Below are 19,931 nucleotides of genomic sequence, written 5' to 3'. Positions count from 1 at the left end.
AAGACGCGTTGAGACCCGCTGCAGGAACCCCTACCGCCGCGCTGCGCTCACGCGGTGAGTCCCGGTCCCTCGCAGGGTCTAGGGCAGCCCTGCGGGAGGGGCGGGGCCGGGGCGGGGCCAGAGCAGGGCCTGGCCGGGCCCCGGAGGGTGAGGGGCTCCCCACCAGGGTCAGGGGGACTTCCAGGAGCTCCAACGCCCTGCTCCCCTGGCGTCACCCGAGGCTGCTGGAGGGTGGTGAGACCGTGGCTTGGAGAGGACGTGCTGGGGACCAGGGTCGGGAACCGGCCAGGCTCGTGGTGAAGCTGTCGCGATAGAGGCACAGCTGCACCCGGACGGTGGGCTGGTGGGCTGGCCACCCTGGACAGCCTGAGCCTGCAGTTATCTCTGCAGCTGAAGGGGGAGACCTGCGAGTATGCAGGGAGAAAAGGGAAGCTTTCCGAGATGGCCAGAGAGCCAGCCAGGCTGAAGGGCTCCGGAAAGGATCACAGGAAATGGGCTGGAGGGTTCCTTGGGGGTGGAAGGAGGAGAGAACTAGTGAGCGGGCTTGGGGTCACCGGGGAGGGGGAAGAGGGCGAGGCTCCTCTCTTTCCTCTGTTGTTTGTGGGCATGATTACACCCCCCACCCCCCAACCCCGCTTATCTGGGATATGGGCCACCAAGCTGTTGACCTGGGGCCCACACAAGGCCAGTGCAAAGAGAGATCCGTGCCCTGTACTATCTGCCTTATCTTGTAGGAAAAGAAAAACTTTTTATCTGAGGAAGTCAAGCCTTTTAAAATTATCAGGCCCATTAAGAGGATCCCTTGAGCCAGGAGTTCCAGACTAGCCTGGGCAACAACGCGAAACGCCATCTCTACAAAAATACGGAAATGGGTCGGGTGCTGTGGCTCCTGCCTGTGGTCCCAGCTACTCAGGAGACTGAGGCAGGAGGACCGCTTGAGCCCAGGAGGTTAAGGCTGCAGTGAGACAAGATCGTGCCACTGCACTCCATCGTGGGTGACAGCCAGACCCTGTGACCAAAAAAAAAAAAAAAAAAAAAAAAAAAAATCAGGCCCAGAGAGGGAATTAAAAGGAGACAGCAGTGACATCCCATTACCGCCTTTGAGCTATGTATTCATCTCTTGAAATTGCTTGCATTGGCTTGCTATTGCCATAAGTAGCTATGAATTAACCTAGTAATGCCACACTGGACACTCTAACTCACTCCCTGTAGCCTGACAGTGTATAGCCAATCATTATTCAGTAAGAGTTCTGTAAACCAATGAAAATTCCTAACAACTTTGTCTTAGCCCACAGCCCACTTCCTGTTCCCATTTTTTGTCTTTGAAAACCTGCTTGTAACAAAGCCCTAAGGGAGCTCACATCCCAGGTTACTTGGGTCTGCGTCTTCCTGGCAGTGGTCCTCCCTTCGTTTTTGTTTGTTTGTTTTTTGAGACCATGTCTTGCTCTTGTCACCGAGGCTGGCATGCAATGGCACAATCTCAGCTCATTGCAACCCCACCTCTGGGTTGCAGCGATTCTCCTGCCTCAACCTCTCAAGTAGCTGGGATTACAGGCGGGTGCCACCCCACCTGGCTAATTTTTTGTATTTTTAGTGGAGACGGGGTTTCACCATGTTGGCCAGGCTGGTCTCAAAGTCATGACCTCAAGTGATCCACCTGCCTCAGCCTCCTAAAGTGCTGGGATTACACACGTGAGCCACCCACACCTGGCCCCCTTTGGCTCAAGTCAACTCTTTCAATAATGTTTTGTGTCTCAGCCTCTTCCTTTTGTGTTGACAGTTGACTCCCAGAATATGGAGGCTTCGGCTATAAGGAGCAGGGACACGGGTGAAGAGTGCCCACACTGACTCAGAGAGGTCCCCAACTGGGGTCCCACTTTCCCATCATGTCCCCTCAGGAATCTCCCTGCAGGATACCTGCAACTTTCCTGAGCCTGTAGAAATGTCCGTTTCCTCCACCTCCCAGCATGATAGACTGTGAGGGAATAAGGTGATGGTGGCTCTAGGACTGCCCAGCTGACTCAGTGAACCTCTCTGTACCACCCACACCAGCATGCCTGGAACGCAGACAGGGCACCCCTGAGAGACTTCTCCCATGGACCCTCCTACGCTGCCTATGAGGAATTTGCAGGAGGCAACCCAGAGGGGCAGGAAGAACACAAGAGGGAGGGGACGTTGGACACCCCCAGGATGCCATAGCAGAGATGCCTGAGAGAGAAGGAGGGAGACAATTCAGGATGAGCTGAGTTACCTACTGCTACCCAACCTGCAACACCCCGTCAGCCTCCCTCTTCGGTCCTCCCTACCCCATCCCTGTTCCCATCTTCTGTCTATCCACTCTCTCCTTGCTGTGGCCTCATTCCCCCACATCTGCCCCTTTTCCATATAGCTGTGCTTCATGCCCTTCAGCCCCCTTGGACAGGCCAGCAGAATGCAGACACCTCGAAGACAAACACACTCAGGTCACCCCAAAATGGAAAGCGGGCTCTGAGATAACAGAAACCAACCCCCAAAAGTCAGGAAACATGGCAGTCCCCTCCCTTCCTCTCTTCTCAGTCTCTTTTGGAATATATGGTTGTAGTTTATGCACCTTCATGTCTCCAAAGTAACCCTTACCTGGTCCACATCTCCCCGTTATCCCACCATCAGAACGTCTCAATTTGAGCATGGGGCTTCCTTAGTGGCTGGACTCTAGGGGGTGAGGAGCCAGGAGAGAAAGTATATGGAGCACATGTCTGCCCCCAGAGGTCTATCTGTCTGAATAGCCCAGTGCATCTCCATCTTATGCCAAAGAGGGAGGGAGACCTTGGTGGGGAGGGGCTCCCCACCACCAGGAAAATTGAAGGGGCATTTGTACCGATTCCCATCCCCACTACCACTACCTTCTGTTCCCGGACTATTATCCCCTGTTGTCTTCATTCGAATGCTTCTTTCCCCAGATCTTTCCACGGCTACTTCCTTCTAGAAGTCATCTGGGTCTCAGCTCAAATATCATCTCCTTCAGGATCTTCCCTAAAGCGACCACCCTCCCCCAACACACACACACACACACACACACACACACACACACACACACAAACACACAAACATTCTATGCCATGGCCTTTGCAGTATTTTCTGCTTACTGCTTACTGATTTTATCCTACTGCTATCTGTTTGTGTGTGTGTGTGGGGGGGGGGGGTTGTTTTGTTTTGTTTTTTTGAGACCGTCGTACAGGCTGGAGTGCAATGGCACAATCTCAGCTCACTGTAAACTCCTGCAACTTCCTCCTCCCAGGTTCAAGTGATTCTCATGCCTCAGCCTCCCAAGTAGCTGGGCCTTACAGGTGTGCACCACCACGCCCAGCTAATTTTTGTATTTTTAGTAGAAACAGGATTTCACCATGTTGGCCAGGTTGGTCTTGAACTCCCGCCCTCAAGAGATCTGCCTGCCTCAGCCTCCAAAAGTGCTGGGTTGACAGACATGAGCCACCTTGCCTTATTAATTTGTTGACTTGGTAATTGTCCCTGTCACCTCTCACCCCCAGTATGTAGGCTTTCCAGGGCAAGGACCTTGTCTTTTTCATATCTGTATCCCCAGATCCTAGAACAATACCTGGCACATAGAAGCCACTCAATAAATATGTATAACTGACTTAAACACAGAGATGCTTGGCTGGTCAGTAAATGGTCTTTATTGCTGCCCTTTTTTTTTTTTTTTTTGAGATAGAGTCTTGTTTTGTCACCCAGGCTGGAGTGCAGAGGTGCGAACATGGCTCATTGCAGCCCCGACTTTCTGGGTTTAAGCTATCCTCTCGCCTCAGCCTCCTAAGTAGCTGGGATTATAGGTGTGTGCCACTATGCCTGGGTAATTTTTGTATTTTTTGTAGACACAGAATTTTGTTATGCTGCCCAGGCTGGTCTCAAAATCCTGAGCTCAAGTGATCCGCCCGCCTCAGCCTCCCAAAGTGCTGGAATTACAGGCGTAAGCCTCCGTGCTGGCCCTGACTGCATCTTCATCCCCTACCAAAGCCCCAGGCATTGCCCAGCCTGCAGCTGCCCCCAACCACAGCTGCTGCAAACCCACCACCATTGCCATCACCAGCAGCAGCACCTGAGGTCCCTCAGGAAACGTGAGTGGGCTGACACACTCAGGTCTTGCACATGACCTTCAAGCCCCAGTTCCCAACAGAATTGACCCCTGCTCTGGACTCCTTTCCCACCAGCCCCATCCTCCTTGTGAAACCACACTTGGATTCCACTGCTCCTAGAAGCACACACTTCTCCGGAGAGCCTCAGTACAAATGCACCACGATTTATTGAGGGATTCCCACATGTCAGGCACCATGCTAGGGGAGTCGCCAACGTCACGGGTACGCTGAATGCCAGTGCTCTTCTCCCTCTGAGTCTCCCAGAGTCCCTGCGCCTCCCGCGGTCAATGTGACATTGTCTGTCCTGGGCAAGTTGCTGTGCCTGAGCTGAAGGGGAGGCCTTGTCCCGGGCCTGGGTCCCCCTGCCAGCCACTGTCTGCCTTGCTGTCTCTGTCCCTCACCTCCTCTGGAATCATGCAAGGCATTTGCTCATCCGGAAGCAGATTCTCTGGATGGGGTTGGAAAGCCACACTGCTCTCCCATCTCTCCCCACTGTTTGGCCCAGTGTTTCTGTGAGAGGATCAGGACAAAGGCAAGAAAGACCAGGGGGTTCACTGGCTGGCCTGTGATCCACAGCTCCCGTTTCTTCACCTAGATGCGGGATTTATTGTGGTTCTGAAGCTCAAGGCTGAGGCTGGCTGATGGATTATAGTTCAAGTTGGGGGATCTACAGGCAGGAATTACAGAGGCCAGTGTTTGGGGCAAGGAGAAGGGCCTGCAGACTTCAAGGTCCTCAGGCCCCAGCTACTAGCCATCTTCAGTTCCTTGGGCTCCTCTGCCAGGCTGTTGACTGCTCCATAAGATTACCCTGCAACTGCCACAGAACCCTGGTCTCCAAGAGACCCAAAGCTCACGGCTCTCCTTGCCTGGGTGCCAAGCCACACCCAGCACAGTCTCTTCTGAAGCTCAGAATTAGACTCTTTCTTGGAGCGAGGAAAAGGAAAAATGGGAGATAAAGAAAGAAACAGAGCTCTCAGTCATTTGCAGGAGGGAGAGGGGTACAATCACCACACACACACCATGTTCAGCAGAATGCCTTCCCTGTCGCATATGCACACATCTCTACACATGCACACACACGGATGTTCTGAGACACACACTCTGAATTCTTCTGGAAGAGAAGAACTGGCTTGAGAGGGCACAGGAAGCACCCAGGAATGGAAACTAGTATTTCCCAGACTCAAAAGACAGGACCAGTCATTGCTGCAGAACCAAGCAGGGTGACTACTGGTCTCTTGAGCCCAGATCACTATTTTCTTTGACTGGTTGGGTTCCTGCTCATTCCTGTTCTCAATTTTATCCTAGGGCTTTATCTCCAATGAGGCCCTTTTTTAACTGCCATGACCTAGATTTGCCTGCCTTGGTCCTGAGCATAGCAGGAATACTCACTGGCCGTAGGCTCAGCCAGCTCAGTACCCATTGGCTGCTCTGCACTAACCCTGTGTCTCCATTGGCCACACAATCAAGGCATCCTCATTCATCCTATTGCTGTGGACTCCGGCGGCCGTTGTCATTGGCTGCCCTGTCCTGAAGCTCGATCTCTATTGGTTGCCACAAGAGGTAGTATCTCCACTGACAGTGAATCCAATGGACGAACGGGCTTTGTCCTCTCCTTGCCACACTGGTAGGTGTCTCCTAACCTGTGCCCCCTCCTCAGCCGGCATTAGGGTGGGGGAGCACTGGGGGTGCCTGAAGAAGGCCCAACAGCCTCGAGAAGCCTCTGGTGCTGGCGCAGGTGCCTCCTCCTTTCGTGTTCTCCTGTGACTTCACACACCAGCTGGGCAGGGAAGGCCCCAGGAAGCCCCTTCAGCCAACCTGGGGGAAGAGAGACAGGGGCTCCAGTGAGGTGGAAGCAAGGAGCAGGTGAGGAGGGAAAGGGGGCCTCGTGGGGTCTCAGGCCTTCGGGGTCATTGTAGGTGTGAGAATTCATGGACAAGCCTGGAGCATCTGTAGAAACGGCATCGGAAGTGGAGGTGACAGCAGCTTGGGGAGGGTCTGGGCTGCTTCTCAGTAGTGGCTGCCTGTATCACTCGGAGTAAGAGGTGGAGTCCTTGCAGGAAACTGTCAGGTCTTGCATGATCCCATCCCTGCCACCTCTATGACCTCATTTCCTTCTCCCACTTTGTCTCTCCTCAGGCCACTCTGACCCCTTGACAGTTGCTCAACCACACATCAGCCTCAGGGCCTTTGCACTGGCTGTGCCTCCAGCTGGGTCACTCTTCCCCCAGACACTGTGGGTCTAAATTAGCTCCATCAAGCTCCATGTTGCCTTCTCAGTGAGGCCCATCTCGGCCTCCCCATGGAAAATTTCACTCGTAGGTTGGACGCGGTGGCTCACATGGAGACAGGGTTAGTAGAGACAGGGTTTCGCCATGATCCTGTCCCTGCCACCTCTGTGACCTCATTTGTAATCCCAACACTTTGGGAGACCGAGGCAGACGGATCATGAGGACAGAGATTGAGACCATGCTGGCTAACATGGTAAAACCCCATCTCTACTAAACTACAAGAAATAAGCTGGTCATAGTGGCAGCCGCCTGTAATCCCAGCTACTTGGGAAATTGAGGCAGGTGAATTGCTTGAACCCAAGAGGCGAGAGTTGCAGTGAGCCAAGATCGTACCATTGCATTCCAGCCTGGGCAACAGAGCAAGACTCCATTAAAAAAAAAAAAAAAGAAGAAGAAGAAGAAGAAAGAAAGAAGGAAGGAAGGGAGGGAGGGAGGGAAAAGAAAAGAAAAAAGAAAATTTCACTCTGCCCAACCCTGGAACTCCTGATCTTCTTTGCTCTGCTCGTTTTTTTTTTTTTATCCATAGCACTCATTACTTTATATGTAATGAGTACTTTATATGTACTTTATAATTTACTTATCTATTTGGCTCATTCTTTATCCTCTGCCTCCTCTGCTAGAACGTAGCTCCAGCAGGGAAGGAAGTGTGGTGTGTTTGATTCACAGTTCGTAGAAAGGCAAGTGGCACTCTGTAGGTGCTTAATAAATATTTATTGAATGAATAAATGAAACACAGTCAGGCACAGTGGCTCATGCCTGTAATCCCAGAACTTTGGGAGGCTGAAGCAAGAGGATCACTTGAGCCCAGGAGTTCAAGACCAGCCTGAGCAACATATTGAGACCCCCACCTCCATTAAAAAAAGAAAGAAAGAAAGAAAGAACATTTAAAAAAGAAAGAAAGAAGGCCAGGCGTGGGTGGCTCATGCCTGTAATCCCAGCACTTTGGGAGGCCAAGGCAAACAGATCATCTGAGGTCAGGAGTTCAAGACTAGCCTGAGCAACATAGTGAGAACCCCCCAACCACCTCTCTTAAAAAAAAAAAAATAGAGCTGGGCACGCTGGCTCACACTTATAATCCCAGCATTTTGGGAGGCTGAGGTGGGCGGATCACCTGAGGTCAGGAGTTCGAGACCAGCCTGGCCAACATGGAGAAACCCCATCTCTAAAAAAAGAAAAAGAAAAAGAAAAAGAAAAAAAGAAATTAAAAAAATAGAAATAAGGCCAGGTGCGGATGGCTGGCGCCTGTAATCCCAGCACTTTGGGAGGTGGACAGATCATCTGAGGTCAGGAGTTCAAGACCAGCCTGACCAACATGGTGAAACCCCATCTCTATGAAAAATACAAAAATTAGCCAGGTGTGGTGGTAGCCACCTGTAATCCCAACTACTTGGGAGGTTGAGGCAGAAGAATTGCTTGAACCCAGGAGGTGGAGGTTGCAGTGCGCTGAGATCACACCAATATACTCTAGCCTGGCCAACAGAATTAGACTCTGTCTCAAATAAATACATTTTTAAAAATAAATGAAAGACTCTCTCACCTTCAGGGGTCTTGTGCAGGTGCTTGGGGGCAGCCCTGGACTCCAGATTCTGTGCTTCAGTCTTGGCAGGTGCAGATGGCTCTGAACACAGTTCCTGGGAACAGTCTGGTTGAGGGTGGGTGACATTAAGGTGGGATACAGGTTCTGTTTAGCTTCTCCCCATGTTCCCCTAAGACTCACTTTTTCTTCCCTCCTCCCTTCTAGGGGGCTACTCACCACAGTCCTCATAGATGGTGTCTGGGGAGCAGGGAAGGGGGCCTGGGGTTGGGAAGGCTCCTAGCCAGCGCTGCATGTCTGATCTGGTGGGGATATTGGAAAATGTTGCAGTTGGCCCAGGAGATCCTCTGGGGTTGAGGCAGGAGCCACAAAACAGAGAGACTGGGGAAGTTGGGGGAGGTCTGAGAGGTCAGATAAGGGTTCCAAGGGTGTTTTCTGAAGGAAACACAACTCACAGGGAAGAAGCTTGGAGTAGCCGGTGGGTGGGGCGGCCCTGATGGTTGCTGAGAAGGGAGAGGCGGAAGGTAGGGGGTCCAGATGGATCCGGAACCTGCTGGGCCTGGACCAGGGAGCGATGGGCATAGTCCAGAACCTGTAGCCGCTGCCCACTGCCCAGGGATTATGTCGTTCAGAAGGACAGCAGGGGTCCCACTGGACCCTTCCTGCCCACTCCAGCCTGGGGTCCTTCCTACCCTAGGACTCACCTCTTAGGCTGAGTGATGAGCAGCAGGTCACTAAAGAGCAGCAGGCAAAGAGGGGTGAAGCGGGGGCGTGAGGCAAAGAGCACGCCCCCCCTCCGGCACCCTAACTCTGTCAGCTCTCCCTGGAACTCCAGGCGCCGTGACCAGGAGACCAGGGGCAGGGCCTGCAAGGAAGCAGAAGCAGAGCAGGTTCTAGCTTCGCAGCACTGTGGCACAGGACAAGACGGGGAGCCTGGGCATGGATGTACCTTGACTTTGTGGAAGCGCAGCCTTTGGGTGAGCCGGATCAGCTCTTCAGTCTGCTTCATGCGCCCCACCTCAGCGCTGCAACGCTCGATGATCTGGGTAAGGGGAGCCTCATCACCCATCCCAGCCATCAGCCCCCACTCCCTGCCATTTCTCTCTCCCACCTTGTCAACTCCCCCAGCTTCAGCTTCCCTCCTGCCCACCTTGCTGACAGCACCCAGGGCCTTCTGGGCATTCTCCTGGCGGCTGGACCCCTCTTCTGTCTGGCGCAGGATATTCTGGGGACAAAGAGGAGAGGTGACTGGGTCCCCTGATCTGTGGCCCTGGGATTCAGAGGGGCCACAGCTCAGAGGACCCTTCCTGCTTTGGCTAGCTTCAGCAAGGCTGACAGACCTCGTCACTCACCATCTGCAGAACCCTGAGCAAGTCCTGTTACCGCTCTGAGCCTCAGCTTCCTGATCTGTAAAATGGGGCTAATACCCACCTGCTAGGTATATATCAATAGCATTGTTTTGAGGATTCAGGAAGGTAATATATGTAAAGTGCTTAGCATAGTTCTTGGCACATACTAAATGTTGAAAAGAAGGTTGCTCTTATTTTATTTTTATTTATTTTTATTTATTTTTCTTTTTGAGATGGAGTTTCGCTCTTGTTACCCAGGCTGGAGTGCAATGGCGCAATCTCGGCTCACCGCAACCTCCACCTCCTGGGTTCAGGCAATTCTCCTGCCTCAGTCTCCTGAGTAGCTGGGATTACAGGCACGTGCCACCATGCCCAGCTAATTTTTTTGTATTTTTAGTAGAGACGGGGTTTCACCATGTTGACCAGGATGGTCTCGATCTCTTGACCTCGTGATCCACCTGGCTCGGCCTCCCAAAGTGCTGGGATTACAGGCTTGATCCACCGCGCCCAGCCTATTTAATTTTTTAAATTATTTTTTAAGAGACGGGGTCTCACTATGTTGCCCAGGCTGGAGTGTAGTGGCTATTCACAGGCACGATCCCACTACTGATTAGTAAGGCAGTTTTGACCTGTTCTGCTTATGGACTGGGCCACTTCTTTAGGCAACCTGGTGGTCCTTCACTCCCAGGAGGTCACCATATGGATGCCAAACTTAGTGAGGACACCCGACTGGCATAGCACACTACAGTCCAGAACTCCTGGGCTCAAGTGATCCTCCCACCTCAGCCTCCCAGGTAGCTGGGACTACAGGCATGCACCACAACGCCTAGCTAATTTTTGTATTTTTAGTAGGGACAGGGTTTCATTATGTTAGCCAGGATGGTCTCAATCTCCTGACCTCATGATCCGCCCGCCTTGGCCTCCCAAAGTGCTGGGATTACAGATGTGAGCCACTGAGCCCAGCTCCATCAATTAATTCCATATCACCTGTGGCAAGTTATGTAACCTGTGCCTTAGCTTTCTCATCTCTAAAGTAGGACAAATAATAGTTCCTACCCTCACACAGTTGTGGGTAAGTTTACACAGATGTATGGCACTTAAAACCATTCCTAGAAAGCTCAATAGCTGTTGAGCTATTATGATTAGTATCATTATTATTATTGTGTTGTCTACACTGGAAATAGATAAAGCTGAATAAGAGCATAAAGACACTGATAATCTGGTTGGGAATTTTTCACATAAAAATCCCCCCATACGCTGGGCTCAGTGGCTCATGCCTGTAATCCCAGAGCTTTCAGAATCTGAGATAGGAGAATCACTTGAGGCTGGAAGTTCAAGACGAGCCTGGCCAACAGAGTAAGACCCTGTCTCTATAAAAATAAAAATTAATAAATAGCTGGGCATGGTGGCATTGTAGTCCCAGCAACTTTTGAGGCTGAGGTATGAGGATCCCTTGAGCACGGGAATTTGAGGCTGCAGTGAGCCATGATTGTGCCACTGCTCTAAAGACCCCCATATTGGGTAACCTGGTTAGAAAGGAGTCTCTACTTTGCAATAGAAGAGAGTGTCTCAGGCTGAGCACAGTGGCTCACGCCTGTAATCCCAGCACTTTGGGAGGCGGAGGCAGATGGATCACCTGAGGTCAGGAGTTCAAGACCAGCCTGACCAACATGGTGAAACCTCATCTCTACTAAACATACAAAAATTAGCCGGGTGTGGTGGCCGAGATCTCGCCATTGCACTCCAGCAAAAAAAAAGAAAAAAGAAAAAAAGAAAAGAAAAGAAAAAGAAAGAAAGAAAAGAGTGTTGCTGGGCGTGGTGGCTCACGCCGGTAATCCCAGCACTTTAGGAGACTGAAGTGGGTGGATCACCTGAGGTCAGGAGTTCGAGACCAGCCTGCTCAATATGGTGAAACCCCATCTTTAAAAAAAAAAAGGAAGAAAAGAGTGTCTCAACCTTTTTTTCCCCCATTATCACCCCACTAAGGAGCCTTTTTAAGATAATTATCCCTAAATATCCCCTTTACCATGAACCATGAAAGTTTAATTCTACAGATCTACTGTAACTCTGTTTATGCACTAAAGCTTAAGGGAGTACCACTGCTGAAATAACATTATTTTCACATCCAAAGAACCAATTTTTGCCCCCTTGGGGGTGGTATCACCCCAGCTGGGAAGGCATGTGGGTAGAAAAATACAGCCAGAGATAACCTCAAAAACCACTCACACACTCCCTCTGAGACCCAGAGAGCAGAAGGAACTTGCCCAAGGTCACTCAGTGAATGGGTGGCAGAGCTAAGTGTGGAACTCATGTCTCCAGCCAGAGGCCCTTTCCCTGTATCTGGACCTGGAGGCAGTCCAGGTGGGGGGAAGAGCCCACACAGCCGCTAAGGTAGGATTTGGTGGGTCCTAGGCTGGGAGACCCAGATTCAGAGTTATGATCTGGGGAATTTTACGGTTTTTTTTTTTGTTTTGTTTTGTTTGTTTCTTTGTCTGAGACGGAGTCTCTCTCTGTCGCCAGGCTGGAGTGCAGTGGCACAATCTCGGCTCACTGCAACCTCCGCCTCCTGGGTTCAAACAACTCTCCTGCCTCAGCCTCCCAAGTAGCTGGGACTACAGGCGACCGCCACCAGGTCCAGCTAATTTTTGTATTTTGAGTAAAGACGGGGTTTTACCATGTTGGCCAGGATGGTCTTGATCTCCTGACCTCGTGATCCGCCCGCCTTGGCCTCCCAAAGTGCTGGGATTACAGGTGTGAGCCAACGCTCCCTGCCTTTATGCTTAAGGTGGAGTCGGGCCTGGTGATAGTTGGGCAAGAGGCCCTCGGGAGAGTTCTCCAGTGGGGTTGGTGGGGCAGGTACAGCCGCAGCCAGGACAGGTACCTGCAGCAGCATGCGGAGCCTGGTGATGCGCTGGAAGGGCAGCAGCAGAAAGGACGGCAGCGGGAGCCGCTCACACTTCGGGAGGCTCTGCAGCCGGCGCAGCTCCGCGGAGAAGCGCACGTTGGTGTCCCTGCAGAAGCAGGCGTGGCTAGCGGCTGCCTGGAGACCCTGGTGCCCCAGCCTGCTGTGGGCCTTTGCCCACCCCTCTCCCCAGCTTCCTCCCCATCCCCGGGACACTCACATGAGGCGGCTGTAGGTCTCCTCCTGATACTGCTGGTTCCGCACGTAATCCACATACACCGAGAAAGGCCCCACGGCGTGGTCATGCACCACATCACACAGGTCGCTGATGTGCGGGGAAGAGCGCACACGGGACAGTAACGTCGCTAGAAACCTGAAGGAATTGGGGAAGCGAGCAATGGGGCGGGGCAGAGAGCCGGGTCTCCTGCGTTCTTCAGAGAAGAGCTGGGAACTAACTGAACCCGCAGAAGTAAGGACCTGGGCCGGGGAGAGAGAAAAGGGCGTGCCCAGCAGCCTAAGGCCAGGTTCCCAGGAAGGATGGGAAGCCACTGACCGCTCGCTCACTCCCTGGACTCGCTGCACGTTGGAGAAGAGTGTGTGGTGATCACGCGGGGTGAGCGTGTCCCGGAGTGCCTGGCTTAGCACGAAAGTGTCGGTCAGCAGCCGCAGGGAGCGCAGGTAGGAAGCCTCCGATGTCACCACCTCGAAAAGACTCTAGAAAGAAGAGCGCGCGGTCGTGGCAGTCCCCTATGCCTGACTCATGCAGCCCAACCCCAGCACCCTCCTCCCAGCTCCCATGTCCAGCTCCTACCTCCTGCATGCGCCTCTCCTGGGGGCTGAGGGTATCCAGAAGGCCGCTGGCTTGCACAGCCGGAAGCTCCTGCCACAAGGTGTTACGAGGTCCAGGGGGTCGTGGGAAGGTGGGTGCATCTCCAGCATTTGCTGGAGAAGGACTCCCATCCTCACCGACGCCCCACAGCTCCTCTGACAGCACGGCTGCTCGGTAGGTCTGGTACAGAGGTTCTGGAGGGCAGACGTAGCACTTCAGGGAAGCCCAGTGCCCCCAAACCCTTCCCCACTGCGTCATGGTCACAGCAGGGACCCTCAGGTTCACAGGCCCTCACCATCCTGCAGGGGAAGCTCCCAATTCTGCTCCTTCAGCACCTCTAGCCCCTCCTCTTCCCTGTGAAGAAAGAAAGGGAAGGGAGTCCCCAGGGCCATCACTGCTGCCACCGCAAGGATGCCTGTTGTCCCCATGCTGAACAGGGCAGCCCACATGCAGGTTGGACGTAGGGACCCTGACGACTCCCCATATCAAACTTCAGGTTTTTTGGGGTTTTTCTTGGGGCGGGAAGACAAGGTCTCACTGTGTTGCCCAGGCTGGTCTTAAACTCCTGGCCTCAAGCAATCCTGCCACCCTGGCCTTCCAAAGTGTTGGGATTGCAGGCATGAGCTACTTTGCCCAGCCCAAACTCCAGACCTTTTTTTTTTTTTTTTTTTTTTTTTTTAATAAAGATGGGGTTTCACCATGTTGGGCAGGCTGAACTCCCGACCTCAGGTGATCCACCCACATTGGCCTCCAAAGTGCTTGGATTACAGGCATGAGCCACCGCGCCCGGCCTCCAGATCTTTTTATGTACCATTTAGAGAGACCCCCCCTGAGATAAGTGGGCCCTATTCTTATCTCAGCTACTGTGGACAAGAGACTTCTGAGTCTCCTCCTCAACCCTCACATCGCAACCATTATCTGGAATGTTCTATTTGTATGTCAAGGAAGCTCAACATGATGCACTACAAACTCTCACACCTCCCACCAGCACCTGCAGCCCCCATCTGCCCCACTTTGGTCCTTGGCATCACCACACCCTCATTTGCCCAAGCTAAAAACCACGCTAGCAAATGTTTGTTGAATAAATGAATGGACGCAGATAACTTCTGATAGCAATGGTGAATCTAAAATAATGAACAAGCCTGGATAGCTTAGAAGAGATGGTCATGATTGCCAAATAGATTTTCAGACAATAATTGCCATAGAAGCTCAAGGTGAGGGAAGGGAGTTAAGATGGTGCACTTACTCTGGGCCCGGCTCTTCACAATATCACACCCCCATGATTCTATGCAGTGGTTCCTATGCTTAGCCCCATTTCACAGATGAGAACACTGAGACCCAGGAAGGTTAAAGACTTTGTTTTTTTTTTTTTTTTTTTTTTTTGAGACAGAGTTTTGCTCTTGTTGCCCAGGCTGGAGTGCAATGGCACAATCTCAGCTCACTGCAACTTCCACCTCCTGGGTTCAGGCAATTCTCCTGCCTCAGCCTCCCAAGTAGCTGGGACTACAGGTATGCAACACCATGTCCAGCTCATTTTGTATTTTTAGTAGAGATGGGGTTTCACCATGTTGGCCAGGCTGGTCTCGAACTCCTGAGCTCAGGTGATCAGCCTGCCTCGGCCTCCCAAAGTGCTGGGATTATAAGCAGAAGCCACTGCACTGGCCTTCTATTAGGTCACAGAATCGATAAGGGCCAGAGCTGGGATTCAAAACAAAGGCTGCTTATCTCTAGAGCCCTGGCTCTTGTCCCCTCACCTTCGTGGAGGTGGGATTTAGCTGGAGCTGAAGGTTAGTCTGCCCTCAGGTAGAGGCATGGTAGGGAGAGGGGCAGGGAGTAGGTAGGGGTGGGGGTGTTTGGTACCTCCCCTCCACAGTTGCTGAAGGAGTGTTCCGAGGAGCTTCATCAGGACTGTCCCCTGGAGAGAGAAGCCACAGTGAAGAGAAAAAACCTCTAGGGTCCCCAGCCCAGGACTCCTGACTCCAGCCCCAGCAGGGACTGTTAGGATAAAACTGCAACTTTCTTTTTCTGTTTGTTTGTTTTTGTGTTTTGTTCACTTGTTTGTTTTATTCAGTTCCCATAGAGACTGCCAAAAGTTGCCAAAGCCAGCTATATTTCAAGTCATCATGGTGGGGTATTGGGAAAAGTTTTCAATTAGCAATAATCGCGCCTTGGGTAAACTTCATTGGCTACGATACCGCCACTGCGCAAAGCTGAAAACTGCAATTTCATCAGCACCAGAGCTGTAGCTCGTAGAGAAGCAAAGAGCCCAGGGCCTGTTGGGGGTTGTAGTTTGTTGGGCTTTAGTCCCCCCTGCCTCTCCCCTGTCCCCTCAACCCCCATAGGTCCACTCCCCTAGGCCCTGCACCTGTTTGGATTCCATCTTCAGAAGGCAGATCAAGATCTGGCTGTGGGGGGTCCCCAGAAATGGTGGCGTCCTGCCTGACATGAGTTGGCTTGGGAGGCTTGAGAGGTGGCAGGAGTTTGCGCTCGGCAGTGGAACGGTAGGATGTGAGGACCACAGCTGGGTGACCGACGCTTGGAGGGTTGGGGCGGGAGCGAGAGGTCCGTAGCGGGGAGGCCCGGCGGGGGGCCCTGGGAACCTCCTCATAGCCCCCCACAGGCACCCATCTGAGCTCCAGGCCAGGCCGGGTGGCATGACAGACACAGGGGCAGCCAGGAGGGCAGGCCAGGCCAGCATCTGCGGGAGACGGGTAGCCTAAGACGAAAGCCCTTGGGGCCCGGCCCCACCCCACCCAGGCTGCCTCTGTCTTTAACCTGCCCAGCAAGGGCAACATCAAGGTCCAGCCCCAGGCATCTGTTGATCTCTTCCACCCTGACTCTCTTCAAATCCCAACATACAGAAACCAGATATCCCAAACATTAAATCCATTTTTGAAAAGGTAGCCCCTGAAAGTTGTTAGCCTTAAAGCACCGAAAACCAAGAAGATGGGTGAACTGAGGTCACCCAACCCCACATACTCACCTGGAGCACTGTTCTCCTGGGACCCACTCCCGGTGAGGGGACCCTCTCTCTCCCCATTCACATCTGCTCCCGCTTGGAGACCCGGCTCCAGGGCATCTGCGGCCTGAGCCTTGCCTTCAGCACCTCCTTCAAACCTGCCAGCCAGCCTCCGCACAGTGCCAGGGGCTGAGGAGGAGCCATTCTGGGCCGGGATCCCTGCCATGGGGAGTAGGGGTATGCGGAGTGACCCAGAGGGCTTGGGTGGGGGGACTGGAGACCGGGGGGCAGGTTCAGGGGAGGCAGAGCGCCGGGACACTGGGCTGGGTGTGGGGGTGCTGGAAGGTGAGTCTGGGGAATTCTGGGAGTCAAGGCTGGCCCTAGAAGCTGAGGGAGGCAAAAGAACAGGGGGCTTGAGGGATGCGGCTGGGGGCTCCCAGAAAATGGGGGTGCACATTGGGGTTGATGCATCATTGGAGGTTTGGGGAAGTTCTTGTGGAGAGGAGCCATTGTGAGGAGGCCCTGGGGACTGGGCAGCCCTGGAACGAGAAGGAGGGCGGGGGCGTATGATCCGAGGGGGCTTCTGCGTAGGGGATGTCGCTGCAGGAAGGGACTGCGCTGACATCTTCCTCTGCGCTCTTCAAAGGAGTGGGGCGCTCTGCTGGAGTCATCCCCTGAGGAGGAGGGAGGGAAAGAGAAAGAGCCCTAGTGCCCTGCAGGGTGGGTAAACTGAGGCCACTGGAAGGCAGGATCTGGAAGTCAGGAGGGAAGGCTGGTGTAGGGGTACCAGAGAATCCATCAAATTCCATAAGGGGGGATTCCCTTGCTAGTACAGCCGCTCCACGTCTGCCTGCTGAACCATGTGTCTGTGGAGGGTGTTTCGAAGGTTTGTGTGTGGTTTGTGTGGGGGGTGGCACAGTATGTTGTGAGTGTGCCAGTTCTGTGCTTGCCAGGTGGGTGTGCAAGGGGACAGTGGAGTGTCCAGTGTGTGGCGTGTGGCCAGTTAGGAAGTGCTGGGTGTGAGTGTCCAAGATGGCAGTGCCAGGGTGGCTGTGCGCTGTGTGTTCTGTGCTGTCTGGGTCTGAGCGCCGCGCGCGCCTGTCCTGTCTGCTGGGCCTGGGCTGCAAGGGATGCATCACTGTTTTTCTGCTCCACCGGCCCTCCGCCCCCCATTTCCCAGTTCCTCTCTCTGGACTCTCCCTTTCCGGATTATTTTTAGTCTCCTTTTCCTGCCATCAAGATTCCTGGAGCCTCTGACCCCCAGAGATGAGAAGGCACAGTCTCTCCTGTCCTGTGTCCAATCGTCTCTGCCTGCCCTGGGGTCTGGTCACAGAGAGAGGTCCAGCACAGGCCAGGGTCCTGCAGGAGGCCTGGGGAGATGGCTGGGAAAGCAGGACCAGTCAGGCCAGAACGCTGGGACCTGGGTTTCTCCTCCTCCCTCGAGGAAGGAGGCTGTAATACCAAGAAGCCTGCAGGGTCAGGGCTGGGGAGCAGGGGAACCCCAAACTCCCATCAGGGGTCAGCAGGAGAGTCAGACCCCTCCAAGCCTCAGACTGGGTCTTGAGAACTGATGTGGGGGAGACATGGGGGTTGCAGATGATGAGTCTGGCAGCTCAGTGGCCTCTGTGTTCTGGCAGAAAGTCACTTAGCAAAATGATCCACACAGTGGTCTTGACCACTGGCCAGCTCCTCCCCAGCCCCTGGCCCTCAGGGACCCCACCCCCCTCAGGTACCTGCATTTACTTCCTTCCCTACCCCCCACTAAGGAACCCAGGTACTCAGGCCCCCAGCACTCACCCTCGAATCCCCTCCACTCTCAGTCACCTCCCAGGGCTGAGTGAGTAGGGGCAGGAAACAGGAATCGGATCTACCTCCCAACCGGACACCCGACACACACAAACCACACCACTCTCCACATGCGCACATCACCCAGGGCTCCGGTAGACGGAGGTATCCAGGGTCTCAGAGATTAACGGGGTCCGGGGAAAAGCTGAAATTCAGGCGTGGAAAGTGTGTGCGCAAGTTCTGCCTCCACAGCTGTGTGGATGGGGACTCACAGGGGTGAGGTGGATGCGGTGGGGGTGAAGACAGGGCGGCGATGGCACAGAGCTTGCCTGGGCAGCATGGGTGCCTGGATGCCACTTTCTCAGCTAAGAGATGTCTCAGCTAAGAGATCCCTCCACGGTGAGTCTCACCATCTCTCCCACAACTTGCACAACCACCTGTCTCTTCAGCTGGGTGTGAGCCAAGCCCTATTTCACATGGAAGGACCCTCCCGCAGGCTTCCCTCCCTAATTCTGCAGTAGGTCCCCACAAATTTACCTTTATTTTTTGGAATCAGTTGCTATTTTCAGCCTGTCCTGTCTGCCCCTTGGAACAAGGAATGCGGGGCTGAAGTCTCCAAGTGTCGTCTGTTCCTGTGTTTCTGGGGCGGGAACTCAGGGCCAGATTGAGATCTCTGCGGAGGAAGCCAGTTCCTCAGCCCCACCCAGCCATTGTGTTTTGTGTGTGTGTGTGCGTGTGTGTGTGTGTGTGTGTGTGTGTGTTATAGGAAGGAGAAAAGGGAAAAGAGGAGGGTCAGGAGGTAGGACTGAGGAGAGGAGAGGAGAGGGGAAGGGAAGGGAATGAGAAGAGAGGGGCGGACTTGGGGTCTGTCTCCTCCCAGTGGGTATACATTTGCAGGGGCCCAGGCGTGGTTGCTCACCCTTATAATCCCAGCACTTTGGGAGGGCAAGGTAGGAGGACCAGCCTAGGTAATGTAATGTGACCCTGTCTCTACAAAAGATTTAAAGTAGCCATGGGCGGCCGGGCGCAGTGGCTCACGCCTGTAATCCCAGCACTTTGGGAGGCCGAGGCGGGTGGATCACGAGGTCAAGAGATCGAGACCATCCTGGTCAACATGGTGAAACCCGGTCTCTACTAAAAATACAATAAATCAGCTGGGCATGGTGGCATGTTCCTGTAATGCCAGCTACTCAGGAGGCTGAGGCAGGATAATTGCCTGAACCCAGGAGGCAGAGATTGCAGTGAGCCAAGTTCGCACCATTGCACTCCAGCCTGGGTAACAAGAGCGAAACTCCATCTCAAAAAAAAAAAAAAAAAAAAAGTAGCCATGGACAGGCCAGGCGCGGTGGCTCACACCTGTAATCCTAGCACTTTGGGAGGCCGAGGCAGGTGGATCGCCTGAGGTCAGGAGTTCGAAACCAGCCTGGCTAAAATGGCGAAACCCTGTTTCTACTAAAAATACAAAAAATTAGCTGGGCATGGTAGGGTTTGCCTTTAGTCCCAGCTTCTTGGGAGACTGAGGCAGAAGAATGGCTTGAACATGGGAGGCAGAAATTGCAGTGAGCCAAGATCGTGCCATTGCATACTCCAGCTTGGGCAACAAGAGCAAAACTCCATCTCAAAAAAAACAAAACAAAAACAAAACAAACAAACAAGCAAACGCTCTGATCCCCAACTCTGGTCTCCCAGACAGCTGCCTCTGCACGAATTACTTTTTCTCTATTGCAATTCCCCTGCCTTGATAAACTGGCTCTGTCTAGGCAGCAAGCAAGGTTAACCTATTGTAGGTGGTTACAACTTCACCTCTAGATCCTTTTTTTTTTTTTTTTTTTTTTGAGATCGAGTCTCACTCTGTCGCTCAGGCTGGAGTGCAGTGGTGCGACCTCAGCTCACTGCAACCTCAGCCTCCCAGGTTCAAGCAATTCTCCTGCCTCATCCTCCCGAGGAGCTGGGATTACCATCACACCTGGCTAATTTTTGTATTTTTAGTAGAGATGGAGTTTCGCCATAATGGCCAGGCCTGTCTCGAACTCCTGGCCTAAGGTGATCCATCCACCTAGGCCTCCCAAAGTGCTGGGATTACAGGCATGAGAGACCACGCCCAGCTTCTAGATCCTTTTAGGCATCCAGGGAGAGCACTTCTTTCAAAGAATCT

At 53.2% G+C, this 19,931-nt stretch overlaps 1 protein-coding gene and 1 non-coding gene across 4 annotated transcripts; both read right to left on the bottom strand.

The window, feature by feature from the left end:
• Nucleotides 1-4,273: 4,273 nt before the first annotated feature.
• ARHGEF15 (Rho guanine nucleotide exchange factor 15) lies at nt 4,274-18,928 on the bottom strand. 3 transcript variants are annotated; one of them, XM_003929222.4, is made up of 16 exons: nt 18,314-18,925; nt 16,016-16,665; nt 15,398-15,730; nt 14,893-14,947; nt 13,328-13,386; nt 13,015-13,226; nt 12,757-12,917; nt 12,424-12,576; nt 12,183-12,312; nt 9,103-9,177; nt 8,902-8,994; nt 8,657-8,817; nt 8,408-8,560; nt 8,172-8,254; nt 7,956-8,060; nt 4,274-5,945 (listed from the first exon to the last, which is right to left on the bottom strand). In XM_003929222.4, exons 2-16 carry the CDS (start codon nt 16,614-16,616, stop codon nt 5,794-5,796), a joined length of 2,526 nt encoding a protein of 841 aa, XP_003929271.3. In that variant the 5' UTR covers nt 16,617-16,665; nt 18,314-18,925; the 3' UTR covers nt 4,274-5,793. The 3 variants fall into 3 exon arrangements, 2 of the variants coding, with proteins under 2 accessions (XP_003929271.3, XP_010338137.3); XM_010339835.3 differs by lacking the exon at nt 18,314-18,925 and adding an exon at nt 17,789-18,297; XR_745041.3 differs by lacking the exon at nt 4,274-5,945 and having other exon boundaries at nt 7,971-8,060; nt 8,408-8,511; nt 18,314-18,928.
• LOC120366937 (U4 spliceosomal RNA) lies at nt 15,105-15,244 on the bottom strand. Its single transcript, XR_005581451.1, has one exon. It is a non-coding gene; the product is annotated as a U4 spliceosomal RNA (small nuclear RNA).
• Nucleotides 18,929-19,931: the final 1,003 nt, after the last annotated feature.

Source organism: Saimiri boliviensis, chromosome 17 (genome assembly GCF_048565385.1).
Source record: "Saimiri boliviensis isolate mSaiBol1 chromosome 17, mSaiBol1.pri, whole genome shotgun sequence".
In the NCBI taxonomy this organism is placed as follows: domain Eukaryota; kingdom Metazoa; phylum Chordata; class Mammalia; order Primates; family Cebidae; genus Saimiri; species Saimiri boliviensis.
The sequence above is the reverse complement of the archived record's forward strand: the minus strand, read 5'-3'. Positions and strand labels throughout refer to the sequence as shown.

Excerpts from the sequence above, each read along its gene's own strand:
- ARHGEF15 (XM_003929222.4), bottom strand. The coding sequence starts at position 16,616 with ATGTCAGCGCAGTCCCTTCCTGCAGCGACATCCCCTACGCAGAAGCCC. Across the intron at positions 12,313-12,423 it reads GAGACCTACAGCCGCCTCAT|GGACACCAACGTGCGCTTCT; the intron begins GTGAGTGTCCCG and ends CTGCTTCTGCAG. Across the intron at positions 9,178-12,182 it reads GGCTCCGCATGCTGCTGCAG|AATATCCTGCGCCAGACAGA; the intron begins GTACCTGTCCTG and ends CTTTGTCCCCAG.